The 21494-nt window shown below is 39.9% G+C and overlaps 1 protein-coding gene across 1 annotated transcript in view; it reads right to left on the reverse strand.

The window, feature by feature from the left end:
• Positions 1–1703: 1703 nt before the first annotated feature.
• Positions 1704–21494, reverse strand: part of hfp (Poly(U)-binding-splicing factor hfp) — a 55569-nt gene continuing 35778 nt past the window's right edge. The window contains exons 9-14 of the mRNA XM_080266685.1: positions 19333–19450; positions 10780–10908; positions 9278–9448; positions 8323–8931; positions 5864–6053; positions 1704–2653 (exon numbers count right to left, since the gene is read on the reverse strand). Of these exons, the coding sequence (XP_080122811.1) occupies positions 2544–2653; positions 5864–6053; positions 8323–8931; positions 9278–9448; positions 10780–10908; positions 19333–19450 (1327 nt within the window). The 3' untranslated portion in view covers positions 1704–2543. The remainder of the gene's footprint in view (positions 2654–5863; positions 6054–8322; positions 8932–9277; positions 9449–10779; positions 10909–19332; positions 19451–21494) is intronic.

A 21494-nucleotide genomic window follows, 5' to 3' on the forward strand; every position in this document is an offset into this window, starting at 1 on the left:
TTTCCCTTGTTTTTCAGGACCAGTTGGATGTGTTCTGGCATGGAATCACTTAGATCTCTAAAAGTAATCTAAGGACATTTCTTTGCACCAAACATCTGTCAGTTCAGTCTTGAGGTTGTCCAGATTGGGTGTCTTCTTCTCTGCCATGACTTTCTTCATCTTTGCCCAGGAGTTTTCTATCAGATTTAGATCTGGACTGTTGCCAGGCCAGTTGAGGGCCTCAATCCGTTTATCCTGAAGCCATTTTGTCACCTTTCTTGACTTGTGACATGGAGCTGAATTGTGCATGAAAAAGTTGCACCCATGAATAGCACAAAGTTTAACAAATGATCATTCAGAACTTGAATGTACCGGCCACTATTCATCATCAAGTTCTTAGGAAGAAAGTAGAGGCCTCCCCTTCCCATTTCACCTGAGAAACTCCCCCATACCATTACTGACTGTGGATGCTTAACAGTAAGCAGGATCATATTGACTACGGGAGGCAGGGCGATGAACCTTGGCAGAATGCACCTGGAACACTTGAAATGTGCTTTCATCGGAAAACATAACTTTCCTCCACTCATCCAATGTTCAGTGTGCATACTTCTTGGCAAACTGAATGCACTGCTTCTTCATGTGGTCATTGAGAAGCAGTTTCTTGGCTGTGGTGTGGCTTGCCAAACCCAGCTCCTCCTGCAAGCGGTGTTGGATAGTTCGAATTGAGACGTCTTGTAACAGATGGGGACGCATTTTCTTCAATTCTGCCGCTATCAGTCGAGGATTCTTGATTACTTCCCCCTCCAAAAGAGTATCTGTACCTATGGAAGTCGTCCTCTTCTTTCCACCACCATGCTTGTGCTCTGGTACGGCATCGGGTGGCAGGCTGCGTGCTGCAGCAAGATTCTTCATGACGGTCGACTTTGTGCGTCCAGTGCGTTCATAAATCGTGTCGATAGGGACATTATCTTGCCTCCGTGCAATGATACAGACTCTCTCATCCCATGAGCAGTACTTTCCAGGCATGACAACTCGACTCCAAGAAAGTAACAGGGCAAACAGTAATGCACACGAAAAAAAAGGGAGGTGCAAGTTCAGAGCAACGGGAACATATACTCCCACTCTCGCTTCTGGGCAAGCACTGACATGCTGAGTGTGTTTCACCACCTCCAACACCAGGGGAGTTGCCAGTTACTTCTTGCCCAAAAAATTCACTTGGTAGAGGTGGAAACACAAAGCAAAGACTAACACTCTCCCATAGCAATTCTGTGTGTAGGTAGGTAAGTCAATTTGCGGTGGGTGTATATATATATATATGTATATGTGTGGACATTGATACTCCTCACCCTGCCCTAGGGTGGGAAAGGAGGTCCAGATGATGATTATGTGTGTGTGTGTATATATATATATATATATATATATATATATATATATATATATATATATATATATATTATACATATATATAATATACATATTTTTTATATATATATATATTATATATATTTAGACATATATATATTAGATATCTGTATTATATATATATTATATATATATATAGATATATATATATTATATATATATATAGATATATATATTATATATATATAGATATATATATATATTATATATATATAGATATATATATATTATATATATAGATAGATATATATATATAGATATATATATACTAATTATATATACTCAAGTGTCTACTATTCACATATATATATATATAACCCGCATTCAGAAATACGCGGGAGGGTGTACTTAATGAGACGGGCACAGTCTTCCAGGCCAAATATCGCTTCAACCCCTGAGCATCCTCACTTCTCCGTTGCTCTGTAAACATAGCATCATGGAAAAGTTGTACTACATATTTTCCTCCATAATTTTGTTTACATTTATTATTTATTTATTTATTATTATTATTTTTTTGGTTATTTGGGTCACACATGAGCTACAAACATGGAGAAGGAAAAAGGGAAGTTAACTGAGGGAGAAGAGAGCTAGGACGAACAGGGGTAATGAAAGATGGGTAAAAAGGCAATCTGAATTATGCGCAGGGATGTGTTCCACAATACAATGTTTTCATACTATTTACCCCTTTAATCCAGTGACTTTATTGTACTATACCCCTGCTACAAGATGGCAGTATGCATCATTTTTTTTTTTTTTTTTAACTGGGAAATTAGAATACTTTAGCCTTATTTATCCCAATCATCATAACAGATTCTCCTCAAGTTGAATAACCTCATCTGGCAGCAGCAAAAATAAAATAAAAGTAAGGTTCCCAGCAAAAAAAAATAAATAAATAAATAACCTGGAAAAACAGCTTTATAGGAAAGCACTACATTAACATGAATTACGTTATAATTTAGTACTTATGAATTGCTTTATAATTTAATACCAACATAAATTAGGGGTAGTTAATAGGGGTTATTGTAATGTAAAAAGTGGAAGAAAAAATAGTTGGGAAATAAAAGGAGTCAACAATCATTTCTCCATGTTCTAATGCTCAATATTACGACAAATCCGCCTGTACCTGTGGCTATGAATTGTGTTTAGCCTGAGAGGTCATTGTGGTTGTACATATTCTGGTCATACAGTTCTGCTTTCACTAGACGACCTCCAAAATATCGACCATTTAGTGCTTCTTGAGCAGCCATGCTCTCTGCAAAGAAAAAGATTGCAATGTCAGTATTTTACTGAAATATTAAATGCATATTTGGCAAAACTGATAAATAATCCTGAACTCCCCCCTCCCCCCTAATGATGGGTGAAATCCTGAAAAATAAGTGGAAAATTCACACCCACTACCTCAATGTAGTGCTGCTCTCGGGTGTCTGCCCTGTCCTTTCCTCCATCCTTCTTTCCTTCCATCTTCTTCTATCTTTCCTTCATTTTTTTCTCATTCTTCTGCCTACGGGTGACTTTTCACTCCCTCTTCTGTCTTTCATTCCTTCATTCTTTCCTCTTCCTTCTGCCTATGGGTAACTCTACATTGAGTGACAAGCCAAATGGTTTCCTGTACACGAGGAAACTATTTACTATGCTGGGTGGTAACCATATAACCAAATTTTGGCACCTGGTGGTTTAGTGGGTAATTTTTGTGCTCCAATTGGATTGAGCCGGTGAAGGCTTATATCCAAGGAATGGTTGGGGTTTACTGCTCACGTAATGCCACTCAGGGATGAGTGAGGTTGGTCACTCTCATCTTAAATGTCAGGACCAACTGCCTAGCCCTGAGCTCCTACGCTCCTCATGGGGCAACGTAGGATTGGATGATGGATGGAAAATTCACAAAAAGAACTATCAACAAAATGGACCAGACACTCATCAGTGGCAGCACACAAAACAAGGAAAGCAAATATAAGAGAGAGAGACAACAAGTGACATTATGCCCATGGAAATGGAGCATACATTTATTCACTCACCATTCTTGGAATCACGACTTTAACTCACAGGAATGACCAAGCATGACATATTTTCTGGCTATCATACTTTACAGATGCACTTCACATTACCTACCTGAGAGTCAATCCACTGGTTACTTAGAAAAAGGGATGCCAAGCCCTTATGTTCTCCTCTTTACATGGTTCATCCAACCAAGTGAGTCCCCTGTTGGCTCCTCAGCCTCAGTAACCTCCACATTTTGTTTTCTAACGTATTCATTTACCATGTCAATTCAACTTCTTGGCCTATCATGGTTCCTCCCACTTTCAAACTCAAGCACATACACCCTTTCCACCACCCCATTTACATCCATTCTCTCCATGTGACCATACCATCTAAGCAAACACTCTCCAGTCCAGTGGACAGACTTTCTTATTCCACATCTTTCACATATCATCTCTTATCTTATCCAATCTATGTGATCCACATACTGTATGAAATTCAATAACCCCTTTTCCATTGCTCTTACAACTGAATTTTCATCCCCACATTAAACCATGGTCTCACACCCATGCATTAATGTGGCCACTAAAGCATCTTCAAGCAACCCTCTTTTCCACTAAATTTGCACATTACCTTCCTGCTCTATTACTAAATCTAGGTACCCAAACTACCTCACCAATATAACTTTCTCCATCCACCAGCACATCACAGCAAGAGTCACCTGCCCTCAGAACAGTTGCTTTCGAGGAAAGATACTGACAGGCACAAAACTCAGTAGCTTTCCAAATAGCTTTTGTTTACTACTCGCCAGCAACACAGCATCATCTGCATAAACCATACTTAGGATAATCCGGTTTTGAACATGTGTACAAATTAAATGGTATAAATTACTGACCACAACTGACTAACAGGATGGGTTCAATTATGTCATGAGGGGGTGATAACAGGTGCAGTGAGACTCTCAATTTTCAAACTATGGAAAAAGGTGCAGCATATATTAAAAGTAGCATACAAAGCATGTATGCTGACTACTTGGTTTTGATTGCAGAAAATGAAAGGGAGGTGGAGGAAAGATTCAGGAAATGAGAGAGAGAGAGACTGGGACAAAAGGGTTTGGGGGGGGGGGGGAAAGAGTGATGATATCTGAAGCAGGTGCCAGTACAGTCAAACCTCGCTATAACGGACTAATTGGGCCCAAGCCATTCCAAAAAAAGCCAAATTCCAATAAAAGCAACATCCGGACTTCCCCCTGCTAACCTGGACTTTTTCCACTACATCAGACATTAGTCCGGATCAAACCAACAGTTTTTAAACTGTTTTCACTACCACTGCAGAACTCTACTGTATTATATGTTCACTACAATAATCAAATGGTATAATAGATATAATTCTACTGTCCTGTACACTGATAAACATGTCTTTTATTTACCTTATTGTGGTGAACATAGCTGAAGTGATCAGGCAGTCTGGACTGCTTCTGGCTTTACTGGACTATTTCCGATATATAAGATTTTAGTCCGGTAGCTCCTTGATTCCAATAAAAGCGAATTCTGGCCTATTGAAGTGCGTTATATTGAGGTTTTACTGTACTGTCAAAGCAGAAAGAGCGTGGCCATGTGCAGTTTGCCACAACTATGTGGAAAGTAATTCCATCTTGTGCTGCCTTTTCTATATGTGGGTGCATAAGAGATGTAAAACAGCAGAATTTGAGTTATACTGCAAAATAATGCTAGTTTTGTATGTGCAGTGTGTTGGAGAGCATGTAGAAATTGCCAGATGTGAAAGGACTGATCTTGTTGGAGAGTCTAGAGTGTGTGGAGGAGTTTTCTTATTTGGGGACATGTTGTGGGGCTGGAGTCTAGCTCTGTGGCTAGGGTAAGGAGTGGTTGGGGGAAGTTCGGGGAACAGTTGCCTCTCCTAACACTGAGAGGGCTCTCCCTGCGTGCCAAGAGATCTTTGCATGCAGCATGTGTTACGAGTGTAATGCTTTATGGCAGTGAGACTGAGCAGTAACGGTGGAGTATATTTGTAAGATCAAATGTACACACACGACAATGATTACATGGATGTATAGTGCATCCTTGAATGCAAGACCTGGAGGGGCTAAAACTGAAACTGAAGAGCTGAAAGGAAGGATGGGACTGGAATGTACTGGTATTGTGATGAGGATGGTTTGGTCATGCTGAAAAAATGGATGACAATTGCGTGCAGAGGGTGAGAAGTGTGAACGCTGGGGATAGGGTTCCGAAAGGCTGACCAAAAAAGACCTGAGATGGGGTCATAGGATGTGACTGCAAGGATAAGGGATTGGACGGGGAGGCTGCTAGAGATTGAGCAACGTGGAGAGCTGTCATTAGGTGACCTGGGTGACACGTGCAAGCATGTTGGAACATTTATAAACTATATGAAAACACACAAATATATAGAATGTTCTTCATTTTTAAACAAGCTAGAAAATATCAGCCTTCAACAGATATTTACTTACCAGACGGGGACGCAAACTCAACAAAGATCTTAACAAGAACCTCGGCATCATCCTCATCACTCTGCTTCTCTTGGTATATAATGACATGCCGCACTGTGCCAAACCGACCACACTCCTCCGTGATCTCCTCCTGTAGTAGCTCATCAACCTCCTCAGCTCCCACCATATTGCGCAGAATGACCACTGTGCTCTGAAAGGAATATAATGACATTTACCTATCTTAATTTTTTCAGTAAAACTGCAAATAGGAAGGAAAAACCTTATTCATGTAAATAAAACATACCAAATGGCACAAGGACAAAATGCCCATCTCATTTTCTCTAACAATGAGAAAAATGCAGGAAATTCAAGTCTACAAGACACCAAGCCAAAAAATTTACACAATATAACCCCAAAGGCACTTAACTGGAAAAATGGTTCTATACAACATTGCTGCACTCAGATGAAGTGGTGATAACTCACAGAAGACTAGTGTACGAACAAGAAACCCAAATTTGTCATGTTTAATAGTTATCAGTCACATAGCAGAGGAGAGAGAGAAAAAGCAAGATGAATTGCACAAAACAGAAGGGCAGTCAGATATGAAGCAAAATCCTGAGGTTTAAAGCTGTAGATATCTGGGAGTTCATCCATCCATCCATCATCCAATCGTATGTTGCCCCACGAGAAGCACAGAAGCCCAGAGCTAGGCAAGTTGGTCCTGGTATTTAAGATGAGAGTGACCAGCCTCACTCATCCCTGAGTGGCATTACGTGAGCAATAAACCCCAACCATCCCTTGGATATAAACCTTCACCGGCTCAATCCGATTGAAGCGCCATAATTACCCACTAAACCACCAGGGACCAAAATTTGGTTATATGGTTACCACTCAGCATAGTACATGGTTTCCTGGTGTACAGGAAACCATTTGGCTTGTCACTCAGTGTAGAGTCACCCACAGGCAGAAGGAAGAGGAAAGAATGAAGGAAAGAAAGAAGAAGAGGATGGAAGGAAAGAAGGATGGAGGAGAGGAAAGGGCAGACACCTAAGACTAGCACAATATCAAGTGAGTGGATGGTGAGCGCCCCCACCTACCATTATTTTGTGCTGTAAATATGGCACAGAGGGAGTGTACGAAGACAGATCACCTCAGGAGAGAACATTAACCAAAAACACGGCAATGCTTTCCTGTTTTCTTAAGAGCAGGATAGTCAGTTTGGCAATGAAACAACAATGTATGACTGCGCACCATCTCACACAATCAGACTGGAGTGAAACCCAAGAGTGAATGATACCAAAACCTCTTAAGTTACAGGTCATAGAAATTATTTTATTCAAAACAAATAAAAGCATGACAGCTGGGATAGCAGGGAAACTGATGAGAACTTAGAAAATAAAGAAAGGGTTATATGGATGTGATATGGCACTGACGAATGGCTGAATGAAGTTAATGAAACAGTACACACACATTATCAAAATGAACATATAGGTGGGGCACCAAAAAGGTGTGAGACTGACAACACTACTGGAAGAGGAAAACTGCATGTGGTTTGGAAGAACAGTATGGAACAGTAAACTGGGATGAATGGGGGGAAGAGGAAGTGACTATGAAGAAAGTAGCCTGCAAATGATTCATTATGGTCATGCCATCACAGGGCCCACTGACAGGAGCAAGCCATTGAAGACAGTAGTGAAATATTACTAGCCATACATCTGAAACCACCAATGGATAGTTTGCAAAATCCACATTTTTTTCTGCTATACTGCCAGAAAAAAGCTTCCCTTCTGCGTGATAAACTACTGAAACCTTTAGTGGAATATCTGAAATAATGAAATCACCACCCTGAAATCTTTTTCCTGCTCAAGGATGGGGTTATGAAATGTGTAAATAAATAAACAAATAAATAAATCTGCACTGCTTTTTCAGTTTTAATTAGCTGACTGGCAAGAATGACAAGAAAAACTAATGACAGTGGAGTTAGCTGCAAACTGAAATTTTTTTTGGTGCAACATTAGAAATTTTGAAAAGTCAGTACCAGTAGTTAATGTACAGCTAGCTAACCTAATACACAGCAATGCATCTTGTGAGGGCAAGACCAAGGTAGCTACTTAAAAATTTATATCTTTCAAGAACAGTCTTTAAGAAAAATGCAAAGGCCTGAATTTCTGATGGGCTGAAATCCAAGAATGTTTATAGGTCATCAATTCACTTGAGGAATACTGGGAAAGGAAAACAAGAGCCACAAGAAAGTTTTGAGACAATCAAAGTTATAACCAACCATGTAAGTTTTACATTTTTGGTCTCAACAGTATTCAAATGTGGGATACCGAGATAAACTGAAAATGGCCATGATAATCTCTCATACATCCCCATTATAACAGAAGGCTTACCTACTCATTTCACTTAAGATATGATGAAGCCTAACATTTAAAGGATCCTCTACACAAGCAGCACAGTACACTGATTCTTCAAAGTACCTCTGATTTCCTCATAAGTTTCTGCATGACGAGGTGCCGTGCAGACTGGCCCTTTATGGACATAGTTTCTTGCTGTTGTAAGGTCTGAGGCTCGTTGTCCTCCATTAGCTTCTTTGCTAACTCCTCTTGGTGGGTGGGTTTTCTTTCATCACCTGATGTTGCCACTGCAGCTGCTGCCGCTGCCGCCGCCGCTGCTGCTGCCATTGGCGTGCTACTTACTGAAGAACCTCCGGCTGAACTGGTACTAGGAACTGGTAGAGCAGTGATGACTTTAGGTGGAGGTATAGCTGCCCCAGGGGTAGGTAAACTGGTTACAACACCCACTGGAGGCACAGTGCTCCCTCCCCCACCAAGTACACCCACTCCCGGTGTACCCACAGATGAAGAGAGTCCCCCAACAGTACCCACAGGAGGAACAGCACCTACTACACCCACAGGAGGCAATTGAGACACTGAGCCTGGAGAAGAGCTCAGACCCTGAACTAGCCCCATGGCATTAGTAGCAAGGGCATCCATTGCTTGAATCTTTGCAGTTGCTGCTGCTGCTGCCACAGCTGCTGCTGTGGGCATTTGCGTTGGTGCTGAGAGAGGGCCCTGCAATGAGAAGATCTGCATCCCAAAGAATACAGTCAGCAAATTAATTACAGGCACAATGATAATGTAACTAAAAAATTACAAATGCAATAGAAAAGGATAAGATTCACCTTTCATATTTAACATCATTAACTTGCAACACAACCTAAAGCTATGTAAGGGTGCTGTACTAAAAAATATAAAATAGTAAAGCAATATGTTTGGACTACTGTCTTTTGTAAACCAACCTCAATCTTGATTTCTGTCTTCCTATCTCAGATGCTAGTATCAAATTTTTTCCTATAATTTCCTTAGCTTACACAGTATACCCAAAACCACAATAAACTTCTAAAGAACATGTATAAGTGAATAATGTGCTTACATAGAATGATCCAGGGGGTGTAATTGCTTTGCCGACTCTAAGGTACTGTCCACCAAGATCAAAGAGGTTCATGGAAGCAATAGCTTCCTGTGCTGATTGGGAATTCTCATACTCTATGAAACCATAGCCTTTGTGCTTCCCTGGGGTTGATCCTGGAGTCAGCATACATTGCTGTTGAAAAGAACATAATGTGAAACTGGCAAGCCAAAAATATAGATCTAAAATAAATTGGTATATTTAAGTACCATAAAATGACTGCATGAAAATTTCTGTTAATGTGAAAGAAAGTAAAACACATGGGGTACCAAGCAAAATACCAAGAAATAATATTGAGAATGAAGTAAATGACTCAAAGTGTGACATGTATACAACGTCTGGTGTTGGCACTGAGAGACATGGTAAATAAAGAGTGGGGCAGTTAATGAATGAATGAATGAATGAAATGTTTCTCATTTTATTTATTTCTCTTTCTTATGAGAGAGAGAGAGAGAGAGAGAGAGATTTAGCATGACTCCAAGCAAAATATAAACAAGTTATTCAGATGTAGCTGTTGTTGTCTTCTGAAAGCCACCACCTTACTGTGAACCACATTTGAGCAAGAATTATGAAGTCAGGTCTTTTTGCCATTATTCAGCAAGCAAGAAGAAAAAGTACTACAAGATTCCATGCCCGAGGGAATAACCCCCATAATACACACAGCATACACAGATGACCTTCAGCAATGGGGAAAATAATCACTTCTGGGAAAATGGGAATATTAATTGTCTAAGGACGTCCCATTTCACTAAGCCACAGCCACTTCACAAGAGGGTCAACACACCCCTACTGGGGCAACAGGACAGGTAAACAGGATATGGCTGTGCTGTGACTGGAGGATATCAATGCAGGGGAAAAGAAAGAAAGAAAGAAAAAAAAAAAGGAAGTACAAAAATTACGTCAAATATGTAAGACCTTTCTCAATGGAAGTCAGCGATACATAGGTAGGGTACTATAAAACGTTGTTCTAAATCATTTGGAACAGAAAAGAGATAGACGTGATCACCATGTGGATCAGTACATGATGATGAAAACCAAAGGTGGTGCTGAACAATGAGGTCTGCTAAAACAGAGATGGCCTCACTACAGTCTGGCTATGTTAACTGTCCCTGTGAGGTGCAGCTTCTGTGGGATATTTGGTGTGGCTTCATAGAAGATGCTGTATGCCTTACAGCTTTAGATTACTGTGGAGGCGATGTGTCTGAGTAATACAGTACTGGGGGATGAGAGAGGCATGTTTTAAGACATTTCTAGAAAAAGTTCATTTTTGGTTACTTTGCCATGGGGCTGCATAAATTATAACAGCAAGGTTGAGATGGATCTACTGCTGAAGCAATGTATGCCTTTCATGTGATCCTTGACTGGAATGACTTTGATCCTAGGTAAAAGTGATCTACAATTGTGGTCTCTGCACATCCTGTTAATATTCTTATGGCTATGTTTCTACCACGACAACGTCCACCCACCTTAATCTTCCCGAAAGCCTCAAAAACACTCTTGATGTCACTCTCAGACAGATCCTGATGCACAGAGGCAATGTAGATACGATTGTAGTAGTTGGCTTCCTCTGTAATTTCATCTATTACTGTCTGGGCCTGTGGAATGGAAAGGAACAAGTAAGCACAGAGTTAAGTACAACAGGCTATTCAGCCTTGGTTATGGGACGACACATTTCATGAGGTTCAATGTGCAGAAGCAGGAGGGACTGTGCCTTGAGGTTTCAGATATACATCAGGTGCTGGTATAATATTATGTCTGAGGAAGCCTGATCAACTTGTAGCCTGTGGGTTTCAAAATTGCTTAGATGTTATACGGTACTGCTACTGACTGGACAAGTATTTGAGCTGAATGGAAATATCAGAGCTGAATGTGGCTGGTGTGAGGACTACACAGAATTGGGCAACTCAAGTGCATCTGAACAGAGAAACCAGGTGCTCTTCTACAGCTTTAAATGGACAGGCCAAAATAAAAAGCAAATTTTGTGAGCATGGATAATTTGGGGGATACGGAGAGTAAGATGTGGTAGTCTTCCATTATTCTGGAAGAACATACTTGATAGAACTGGTATAAACAAAACAGTTGTGTAATACATTAATAAAATGCTCAAGTTATATATATGGACATAAGCTTATGAAAGCAATGATTATAAAAGCACAGACTAAACACAAGTTACTGTACATATAAGGACATTAGTATAAGCACATGAAAGCACGAGATAAGAATGCATTGTTTAACAAAAGTTTTGTACAAATAATTCACCAAGCATAATTGAAATTCTGAGCTGGTCAGGTATTCAAATCGAAACTAAGTTTACTATGAAAAAGAACAAGAAAAAAATGTACTCGTTCCAGTAGTGATATTTTATGACTGATATGCCTGATATGAAGATTATTCACTCTATCTCTAACTATCTATTGCCAGACGCCTCAATCCCGTTTGGGGTGGCCACAAACAAATCGCCTCCAAGTCGCCCTGTCCCCCGCCATTTCACTGCCCTGCTCCCAACTCACACCCCCCTCTCTCATATACCTCTCCACCCCATCCCGCCATCTCATCCTCGGCCTCCCCCTCCCTCTTCCCCCCTCCACCTCACTCACATACACTCTCTTCGTCAGTCTTTCACCCTCCATCCTCTCCACATGGCCAAACCACCTCAGTGTGTTCCTCATAACGCTTCCTATCACATCCACATCCACACCACAACGCTCCTTTATATCCTCATTCGTCAGCCTGTCTCTCCACGTGACTCCACAGGCTCCTCTTAAATAACTCATTTCCACTGCTCTCACTCTTGACTTGCGTCCTTCCAACAATGTCCAAGCTTCACTTCCGTACGTTAGAGTTGGTATCACATACTGTCATGTAGTAACTTTTTCACTTCCATGCTCACTTCCCTGTTTCTTATCACTGCTTTCAAGGAACCAGCAACCTTTCTTCCCTGCTGTACCCTTTCAAGCACTTCACCCTCCAAACCTCCATCCTTACTCATCACACTACCCAAATACTTAAACGTACTCACATTTTCCAATTCCTCACCATCCAACCTCGCTGTACATTCACTAACTTCACCTCTCTCAAAGACCATCACTTTACTCTTCCCTACATTCACCTTTAGGTTAGTCACATGAAGTGAAAATAAAGCTAACAAGCCAATTTACTAACAAACATTTAAAGCACCTAATACTGTACTTCCTGATCAGCCATAACATCAGTAACAGACAAGAACACTGAAGATTTTGATTCTATAAAAATTTTACTTGAAACAAGTGATTTGCAGTCTAGCCCCATGTAAAGACTTAAGATCAGCTGCTTAAAGACCCAAAGAAACAATGTTAATAACAAAGTGAAGAAGACAGTAATTCAAAATCTAAACTATAAATAATGCCTCTGGTAAAGAGTAAAACAGGAACTGTGACGAGAGAACCATTATTCATTCATCATCTAATCTAGTATTGCCCCATGAGAAGCATAAATAAGAGAACCTGCAAAACTAAATATCTCTGGCTAACATCAAATGCTCCAACAATAATTCCCCAGATCCTGATTATGCACTAACAGGATCAACTTCAGTCTTCGTTAGCTCAATTCATGCTAACACAATTCCCACAATTCGGTCACCAACAATTCAAAGATTTTTAACACTACCAACACCTGGTTGTTACAATTCAATACGAATGACTCTACGCACTGAGGAAACGACTAAACTATTTGTTTGTTCATTCATTTATATAGACTCAAACATGCTTGCACAGGAAGGCCTTCATCGCCCAATGAAGCTGGTCAATCTCTGGCAGTCTTTCTATTTAGACACTTATCCCTGAGGTCACACTGTATGACTTCATTTCAGGTTGTCTTCGGTCTGCCTCTCACAGTTCTACCCTCAACATTCACATCTCTAACCCTCTGCACCCAGCTGTAATCCTCCATCATTTCCATATGCCCAAACCATCTCCTCCTATCCCTTCTCAGCACAAGCTATACTGTAAAGTACTTAAGCTTCATAAAGAACCGAATTTTCTAATACTATATATTGGATACGTTTATGTGAAGCTACAGAATGTGGTGCAAGTTTTTTGGTGTATCAGATAGAGCCAGGATTCCGGGAGCTTGAATGATGAGTGAATGGAAGCATGGCCAATTGGACTGGGCAAACTTGGGCTGTCTGGGCATTGCTACTCCTCATCCTGCCCTAGGGTGGGAAAGGAGGTCCGGATGATGAGGATGAGGATGATGTTTTTCTTTAATCCAAAATGGAGTTTTACAGCTAAAATTAAACAGTAATGCTCTACTAACAGTATATTCCTGTACTGTACAGTATTTCTTTTGCCATATGTTTTGTAACAAATTTTCATGTCAAATCTATTGGTATTCTACAGAATTTATCTATAAGGTACTTCCGTAACCAATGTTTTGTGGCCATTTTTCCCAAAACATTTTCTTTTTAATCATGAAATACATGGAGGAAGGGAATTAATATATACTGATTAGAGTATACAATATACAATGGATAATGTTTTTGTTATAGGCTATACAACTGTTAGCATTAACACTGAAATCTTTCAAAACTGTGCTGTGTTTAAAAGGAAAATAAAAAGTTGGGTAATGGGCTGAAGGGTGCTATGACTGAGACTGTACATACCACAATAATTAAATGGCTCAAATTTACACTGAAACCAAAAGACAAGGCAGGCACAAGGATCAGATGAAAGCAAAGAGAGACAAACTGAAGTCTCTCTCTCTCTCTTTGTGTGTGTGTGTGTGTGTGTGTGTGTGTGTGTGTGTGTGTGTGTGTGTGTGTGTGTGTTTATAACCAGATACTTGTCTTATACAATGCCAATAAACCCTGAAATCAAGAGTGGTCATGGAAGATCATAAGAATCTCCCACCCAAACCAAGCTGACAACTCTAAATCAAAGGTCTAACAGATAGGCATAGTCCAGTCTAGTCCTTCACCATGCAGCCTACAAACTGTTTAGTATATCATAGTAAAGTGTAGTAATACCAGTTCAAAGAAAAGATGCTAAGCATTGCACACATCATTTACAACGCATACAAATGACTTTAATATGAATATACTGCAGTAAAACTTTTGCTAATTTCAACCACAAGTATGACCATCACACTGATAAAACATATACTATACTACTGGAAGGGTAAGAAATTTTACTGTGTGATTTCCTCTTATGTTCAGCTGTTACTCTGAACATCTTCTGTATGACAAAGCTATTAATACAGCAATGAGGCACACGCCATGTACTTGAAAAGTTCAACACAAAATGTATATTTCACAAGCAACAGAGCAATTATGCTCTCATCACCACTTTGATTAGGTTAAAAAAAAAAAAAAAATCAATATCCACTCTTTGATGGTTAAGCTATACCCTTCAACATGAAACTTCAATCAAATATGAACATTTAATCAGCTTATAACTTTTTACTTATAGCATATCCTTGATAATATATCTCAAAATCTTTCTACAAAGCAACTATTTCTTGATCCTTTTTATTATCAAATATCCAATTCCTGATTCACAAGGCTTCCAGGAGTCACACTGAACGGTACTTTGTGTACGAATGAGAGCCTGACAATGCTTGTAAACAAGGCGTTGGTAATACTTGCAGTGTGGTCGGGACGAGTCATGGAATGGTGCTTCAGAAGTGCGACATCACAGGCACTCAGGCCCTGTGCTGTCGACCATTTCTGTCAAATGGCAAGCAAGCGATCTGTCAATCCTTCTGCCCTCTAATGGCCTTCCCCCATACCCCAGTGTGCAAGCGTTGTGCCAAGGTAAAAGGAAAACAGCTTGAAGGTTTACAAGTGCAATACGAGTCATACTTGAGCTTACTCGTAACTGGTATCTTGCAAAGAAAAAACCACATATTAAAGGCCACAAAGTGCTTTGGTGGTAAAAAGGCATCTATATGACAGCATAAAACACACACTACAAATGACGCAAGAGAACTTCCCAATATATATTTTTTTTATTTATTTATTTATTTTTTAAAGTGGCTGTTCTCTAAGGTACCAGCTCGACATGTCACAGTATTCCACGTGAAAACAGAGGATCACTGGGACTAAGCAATATAATTTCGTGCTTTGCTTTGCATCAGAAAAAGAATAAAGAAAGCATAAGAATGGCATCCTTTCGACTATAGCATGACCATCCTGAGTAACACAGGCAAACTAAAATTTCACTTATTGTGTCAAGTACTTTCAAAGTTCAGTCACAGTACCATTATCAACTTCAAGCTGGGTAAGTCCTGCATCGGCTACCGATAATACGATCTCTAATATGACATGAACTTTCCCCAATTATGAAAACAATGTATAACTGTGTAGCCAAGCCTAGTTCGTTCTCATGTTTCAGGCTTCCCAGTGGTTCTCTGAGTCTTGGCTTACATATCAGGGTCATATGCTGTGTTTGGGAGTCACCATGGGTAATCTAGGGACCACTTATCACAGGGATATATGTATCATAACTTCAATGGGTGGGGCTGGTGATTTGTTTTCTGGAGTCTACATGCAGGAAATAAATATTATAAAAGGGCATTTTTATAACAAATACTGTACATGACTGAATCAAAAAATCAATTAACTTCTTCAAAGAGCAAGTGGTACAATATCTTCAACTCAAAAGACATTTATGCAAAATTTAGCAATGGAATAGAAGCATCCTAAAAACTTATTGTAGTTCATGATCACTGTAAATTATAAATAGGAACAGACTGTGTACTAGCATATGCAAAAGGGCAGTGCAAAGATAAACACAAAAGGCTGCTAAACACTTGAAATGGTACATAGACAATGTATTCCATTTACACAACCTCAGAGGTACTGTTACATATATTAACACAGTTATTGGACTCAGCACTCAAAACTAGAATCCTAACATGAACACAACACTGTACTAGATCAAATACGTATGTCACATGGGATGGCTACACAACAAGAACTGGGGAAAACTAAAGGACTGAGCGAAAACCTACCATCGAACACGAACACTCATAAACTGTATCCTTAACCTACGCACAAGACATTTCCTACGCCATGGCAATATCCAACCTTGGTATCCAATCTTAAACTTCCCATATCAAATAACTGTTATAACATTCATCATAACACTTATCTATACAAAAGCACGTCTCAATGCCAAATTCAACGCCACCCCTTACAGGATTAAGGTATCTGGCAACAGAGATAGATACAATAAAAAAAATAAATCTGTGATGATGGAACGGCAAGGCATCTATACTAACCATAAACACAAGCTCTGAGAAGAAAAGCTGTTGAAATTACTGTACCTAATTCATATGAACAAACAATGGATATAGCCTAAGCAAAGAAAAACAGTCCAAACTGCCCTGCACACTGTAAAAGATATTTAAAACACAAGGTAAATTTTAAAATTAAATGAAGAAGCTACTATACAAGGTGGTAAATAACACCCAGACAATGTAAACTAAAAGGGAGGGGGAAAAAGAAAAAAGGGGGATAGTGATGTCCAACATATCATTTCTAAATCACAGTTCAACATGTACCAGAAATGATATTTTCTTTACTGGGAAATACATCCTAGTCGATTTGTCCATCATGGCCAAAATGGATACAGATGCAGCCTGGAAAGTGTTCATTCCTCTATTATTAAAGATCATTATCACCCTCCTAATTCAATTTCCTACATTTACATGGCATGGGTAGGTCCACAGCTAGACAATCTGATCTCAAAGGAATGTGAATTTGAAGAAAACGGATATTTTCACTTCAAGCCACCTTCCCCTGTGGGGGAAAAAAAAAAAAAAAAAAGTGATGGGGTTATCACATCCCTACACTTAACCTAATAGAAATTTCCAGTTTCCCTTCTTGCCTCTAAACCTTCTCAAATGGCATTTAAGCCTTAGATACCAGTACTCAGATTGCCTTATCAACTAGAAAGCACTTGAGAGCACATACCTCTGCCAATGCCAATAAAATTTGGAATTTACTGTTGTAATTCCACTATCCTACCCAACGAATACCTTTACAGTCTCTCATAGTCAATTCTGTGGTCTCAGTCTGGCCGGCTACCCAATCTCACAGACCACAGGCTTCTGCCAAAGCCAATAAAATTTGTTATTTGATTCGTGCATCCAGGTCCGGATCCATCTCAAAATCTAATAAACTCTTCCTTGACCCACTGCCCACCTATCCACACGATTTCGGTGTCCAAAAAATTTCCCTGTCCGATAACAACTTTTTGAGATACTTTGTACACAGGCTTCATTAGCAGGATAATAATAATAATAATAATAACAGCAAGTACTACCTTCCCTGTACAGGACTGTACTGAATATATCTTATAATGAAGCTTCGTGACGAGCATCATCCACTCACTTGATACAGTGCTGCCTACTTCTTTCTTAGCCTTTATCATTCTTTTTCTGTGCCTTCCCTCCTCTCTTCCTATTTCTCCCATCTTTCCTGTCACTTCTTATTGCTTTTCTTTCCTTTACAGGTGGCTTTACATTGAGTGACAAGCCAAACGGTTTCCTGTAACCCATGAAACCATTTACAACGCTGGGTGGTAACCATATAACCAAACCATACGTGCTCCTTACATGTCAACAAGTGGGTTGGTGGACGGTTGGTGCCCCTCCCCGTAAAACAAATAACTCAAAGTCAAATGGCCACCCCTTATGGGATTATGGCATCTGGCAACAAACAGATAGATAGATGAAGCTGCAGAACGAGATGAAATTTTTTTGGCCTATGAGATGGAGCCAGGATTTCGAGGGCTTGAATGATGAGTGAATGGATGCTTGGCCCAATGAACTGGGCAAACTCTGGCTGTCTGGATGTTGCTACTCCTCACCCTGCCCCAGGGTGGGAAAGGTCTGGATGATGATGATGATATCCTCATGATATATTTAGAGAATAGTGTCAATACTCTCCACTTACTTCTGAGAGCTGTGCAGACTGCAAAACATTACTTTCAACTAGATACAGAAGAAGCCCGATATAACGGACTAATTCAGCCAACCCCCATCCTGTTATCTCGAATTTTCTGCTAAATCGAGTTCCATAATCAAGGCTCAATATAAGGGAAATTTTTCCAGTATAGGTAGTTGGAGATACTTGCTGCTAAATCCTTGAAGGCAACTGTCAAGCCAAGTTCCAGACAATGTGTACATGCACAGAGCAGATGTTGATAGGTTTGGGATTACATGAAGACTAAGGTCAGGTGAACAGCGTGACTCAGGCAACACAGCTGAACATGTTGCACCACCATATAGGAATGATCACACGTGCTGGTGAGGGAAGTGTTTCCGGTATTGGCTCTTGGACATGCTCGCTTTACTAGACTTTTTCCAGTATGTTGATGGTTTTGGGGATGGAATTTCCTTAACAGAATCATACTGGTGATAATGGAAAATTTCCCTGAATCAGGGCAAATAAATAACAGAAAAAAATGCTTCTGCTTTTTAGGGCTTTCCGTTATATCAAGTTCTGTTACATCGGGCTTCTACTGTAATTACATTACTGAGGGGGGATTCAAGGTTCATTTACTTCAGTCCTATGAAAACTACATCATGCCAACCTAGGGAAAACAATAAATTTTTCTATCTATCTATCTTCATGACTTAATCCCATAACGAGTGGCCACAAACAAATCGCTTCCATGTCGTCCTGTCCCCTGCCATTTCACTGCCCTTCCTCCAACTTACATCCCCCTCTCTTATATACCTCTCAACTCCATCCTTCCATCTCAACCTAGAAGACTAAAAATTCTGAACAAATATCATACGTTCACAAGTTAATGAGGAAATTATTTTTAATGAAAACTAATCCAAACCATAAGTTAACAGGGATACATGGTATTGCCAGAGACCTTGGTGACAAAAAAAATAAATAAATAAATAAAAAATTAAATTAATTCTGAATGAGAAGAGACAATACAGAGAAAAATCACCAAGGAAATCTTATAAATGTTTAAAAATACACAAAACATACCCACACACTCAAACATAAACAAAGTACCAACCTGAGGCATGTTGGAGGGTCGTCCAACCTTGATATTACGGCCACCAATCATAACACCATTCATCTGTTCCAGGGCCAGCTGTGCTGCCTCTGGCATCTCATATTCTACAAAAGCAAACCTGCAAAAAAATGATACTGTACATAATGAGCTATTCCAGTAAATTAATGTAACCTCTCCAAATGTGATTATGAACCATGCACCTGCATCAAGCCTCACTGAAATACTGTCAGCTAGTTTGAAATTATGACTCATATACTGCAGATTCATTTCTGTTACATGAAACTACATTATGGATTTCTACAAACCGATTTCCATTTTCCTCACATAACGTAGTAAAATACACAGTGAAGCTGCAATCTCCAATGCATGAAACTAACAGAAAACTAAAATATGATCTACACTGTGATAAATAATATACAGTTCAGCAATGGTACTCCTCAGATATATGTTCATCATCAGTCATTATAATCATCACCCAGGTCTCTCTTCCCACCTCAGGACAAGGTGGGGTAGGACCCTGGAGAAAAAAAAAAAAAAAAAAAATTGAAAGGAGAAACTAACCAAAAGCCTACCCAACTGAATGGGCCACACACTCATGCACTCACCAACCAAACCCCCAGAATACTGACTCCACCTCACACATGTAAACATCCTCACTTACCCACTTATCGTCTACCAGCTAGAGCCAATCTGTCAACTAGTACTTCACTAGGAAAGAACAGTGGTATCAAAGCCTTGTCATACACTCCTCTAAGCAAAATTCTTCCAATCAACTTGATTCACTGTCAGTTCCCTAGCCTCAATACTCTCCACACCTCACTGTCTCACACACTTGTTTACAACATTATTTATCCACCTTCTTTGCTTCCAATGCCTCCTACTACCTTCGAACTCACTCACATTTATACTTTTCACTACTACTCACATCTACTCTCTCCAGATATCCATATCATCTACGCACACACTCTTTGTCTCTGGTGTCCACGGAATTCCTTACTCCACATCTTTCACAGATAGCTAACTTTTATTTATTCTGTCCATTCTCCATACTCCACACACATTCCTCAACAATCCCATTTCTACTGCTGTTACTCTGAACTTCTTACATCCATGTCACACCAGTTTCACACCCATCCGTCAATGCAGGCACTAAAACTTCTTGCAAGCCTCCCACAGCCATCACACTCAGACCTCTGCTTCTTATCAAGATCTTCAAGGAATCAGCCACATTACTTCCCTGTACCAATCTACCGGTACTTCCCACTCCCTTTGCATATTTACCTCTTTCATCAGTCACTTCACCTCGGTATTTAATAATTCTTACCCATTCAAGTTTCTTTCCATCGACCCTAACATCATACTGGATGTCGCCTTCTCTCTTTACAACCATCACTTTGCACTTATCTACGATTACTTTCAAGCATGATACACACAGACATCCCTACAACTCTGTACCAATCTACCAAGCCTATGTCCACTATTTGCAAGCACCACTACATCATCTTATATAGTACATTTGAGATACCTGAACCTTCACCAATCACTACCAACACCATCCCTCTCTTCATAACGAGCTTTAACCCAAGCCTATGTCCACTATTTGCAAGCACCACTGCATCATCTTATACATTAGATTTGACATACTTCAACCTTCACCAATCACTACCAACACCATCCCTCTCTTCATAACTTTAGCTTCAACTTCTCTCATACATAAACACTCAGTTTACACTTTATTACAATAAGGAACTGCTCACCTGACCTATCAAGATGATGAATCATTTGTTCGTTAATTTATAAAGGCTCCAACATGCCTGCATGCATCAGCTCTGGTCTCCTAATGCTGCTCGATAACTGGCTGCCTCCCTTTTCAGTCCCATAACCCTGAAGTCATACTCTATGACTTTGTTCCAGGTCTTATTTTGGTCTGCCTCCTGCAACCCTACCCTTGATGTTCACACTCCTCACCTTCTGCACCCAACTGTCACCCTCCATCCTCTCAACATACCCAAACCATTCCAATCTACCCCTCCTCATAAATACACCAATACATTCAAGTCCCATCCTTCCTCTCAACTATTCAATCACAATCCAAATTTAAATAAGAACTTAGTGCTGACACATTATGAACTAACTTGTCTGCTGAGCTTATACAAACACTT

The sequence above is a fragment of the Coenobita brevimanus genome, chromosome 21 (genome assembly GCF_032717465.1).
Source record: "Coenobita brevimanus isolate Jiangsu-jjx chromosome 21, ASM3271746v2, whole genome shotgun sequence".
NCBI lineage: Eukaryota > Metazoa > Arthropoda > Malacostraca > Decapoda > Coenobitidae > Coenobita > Coenobita brevimanus.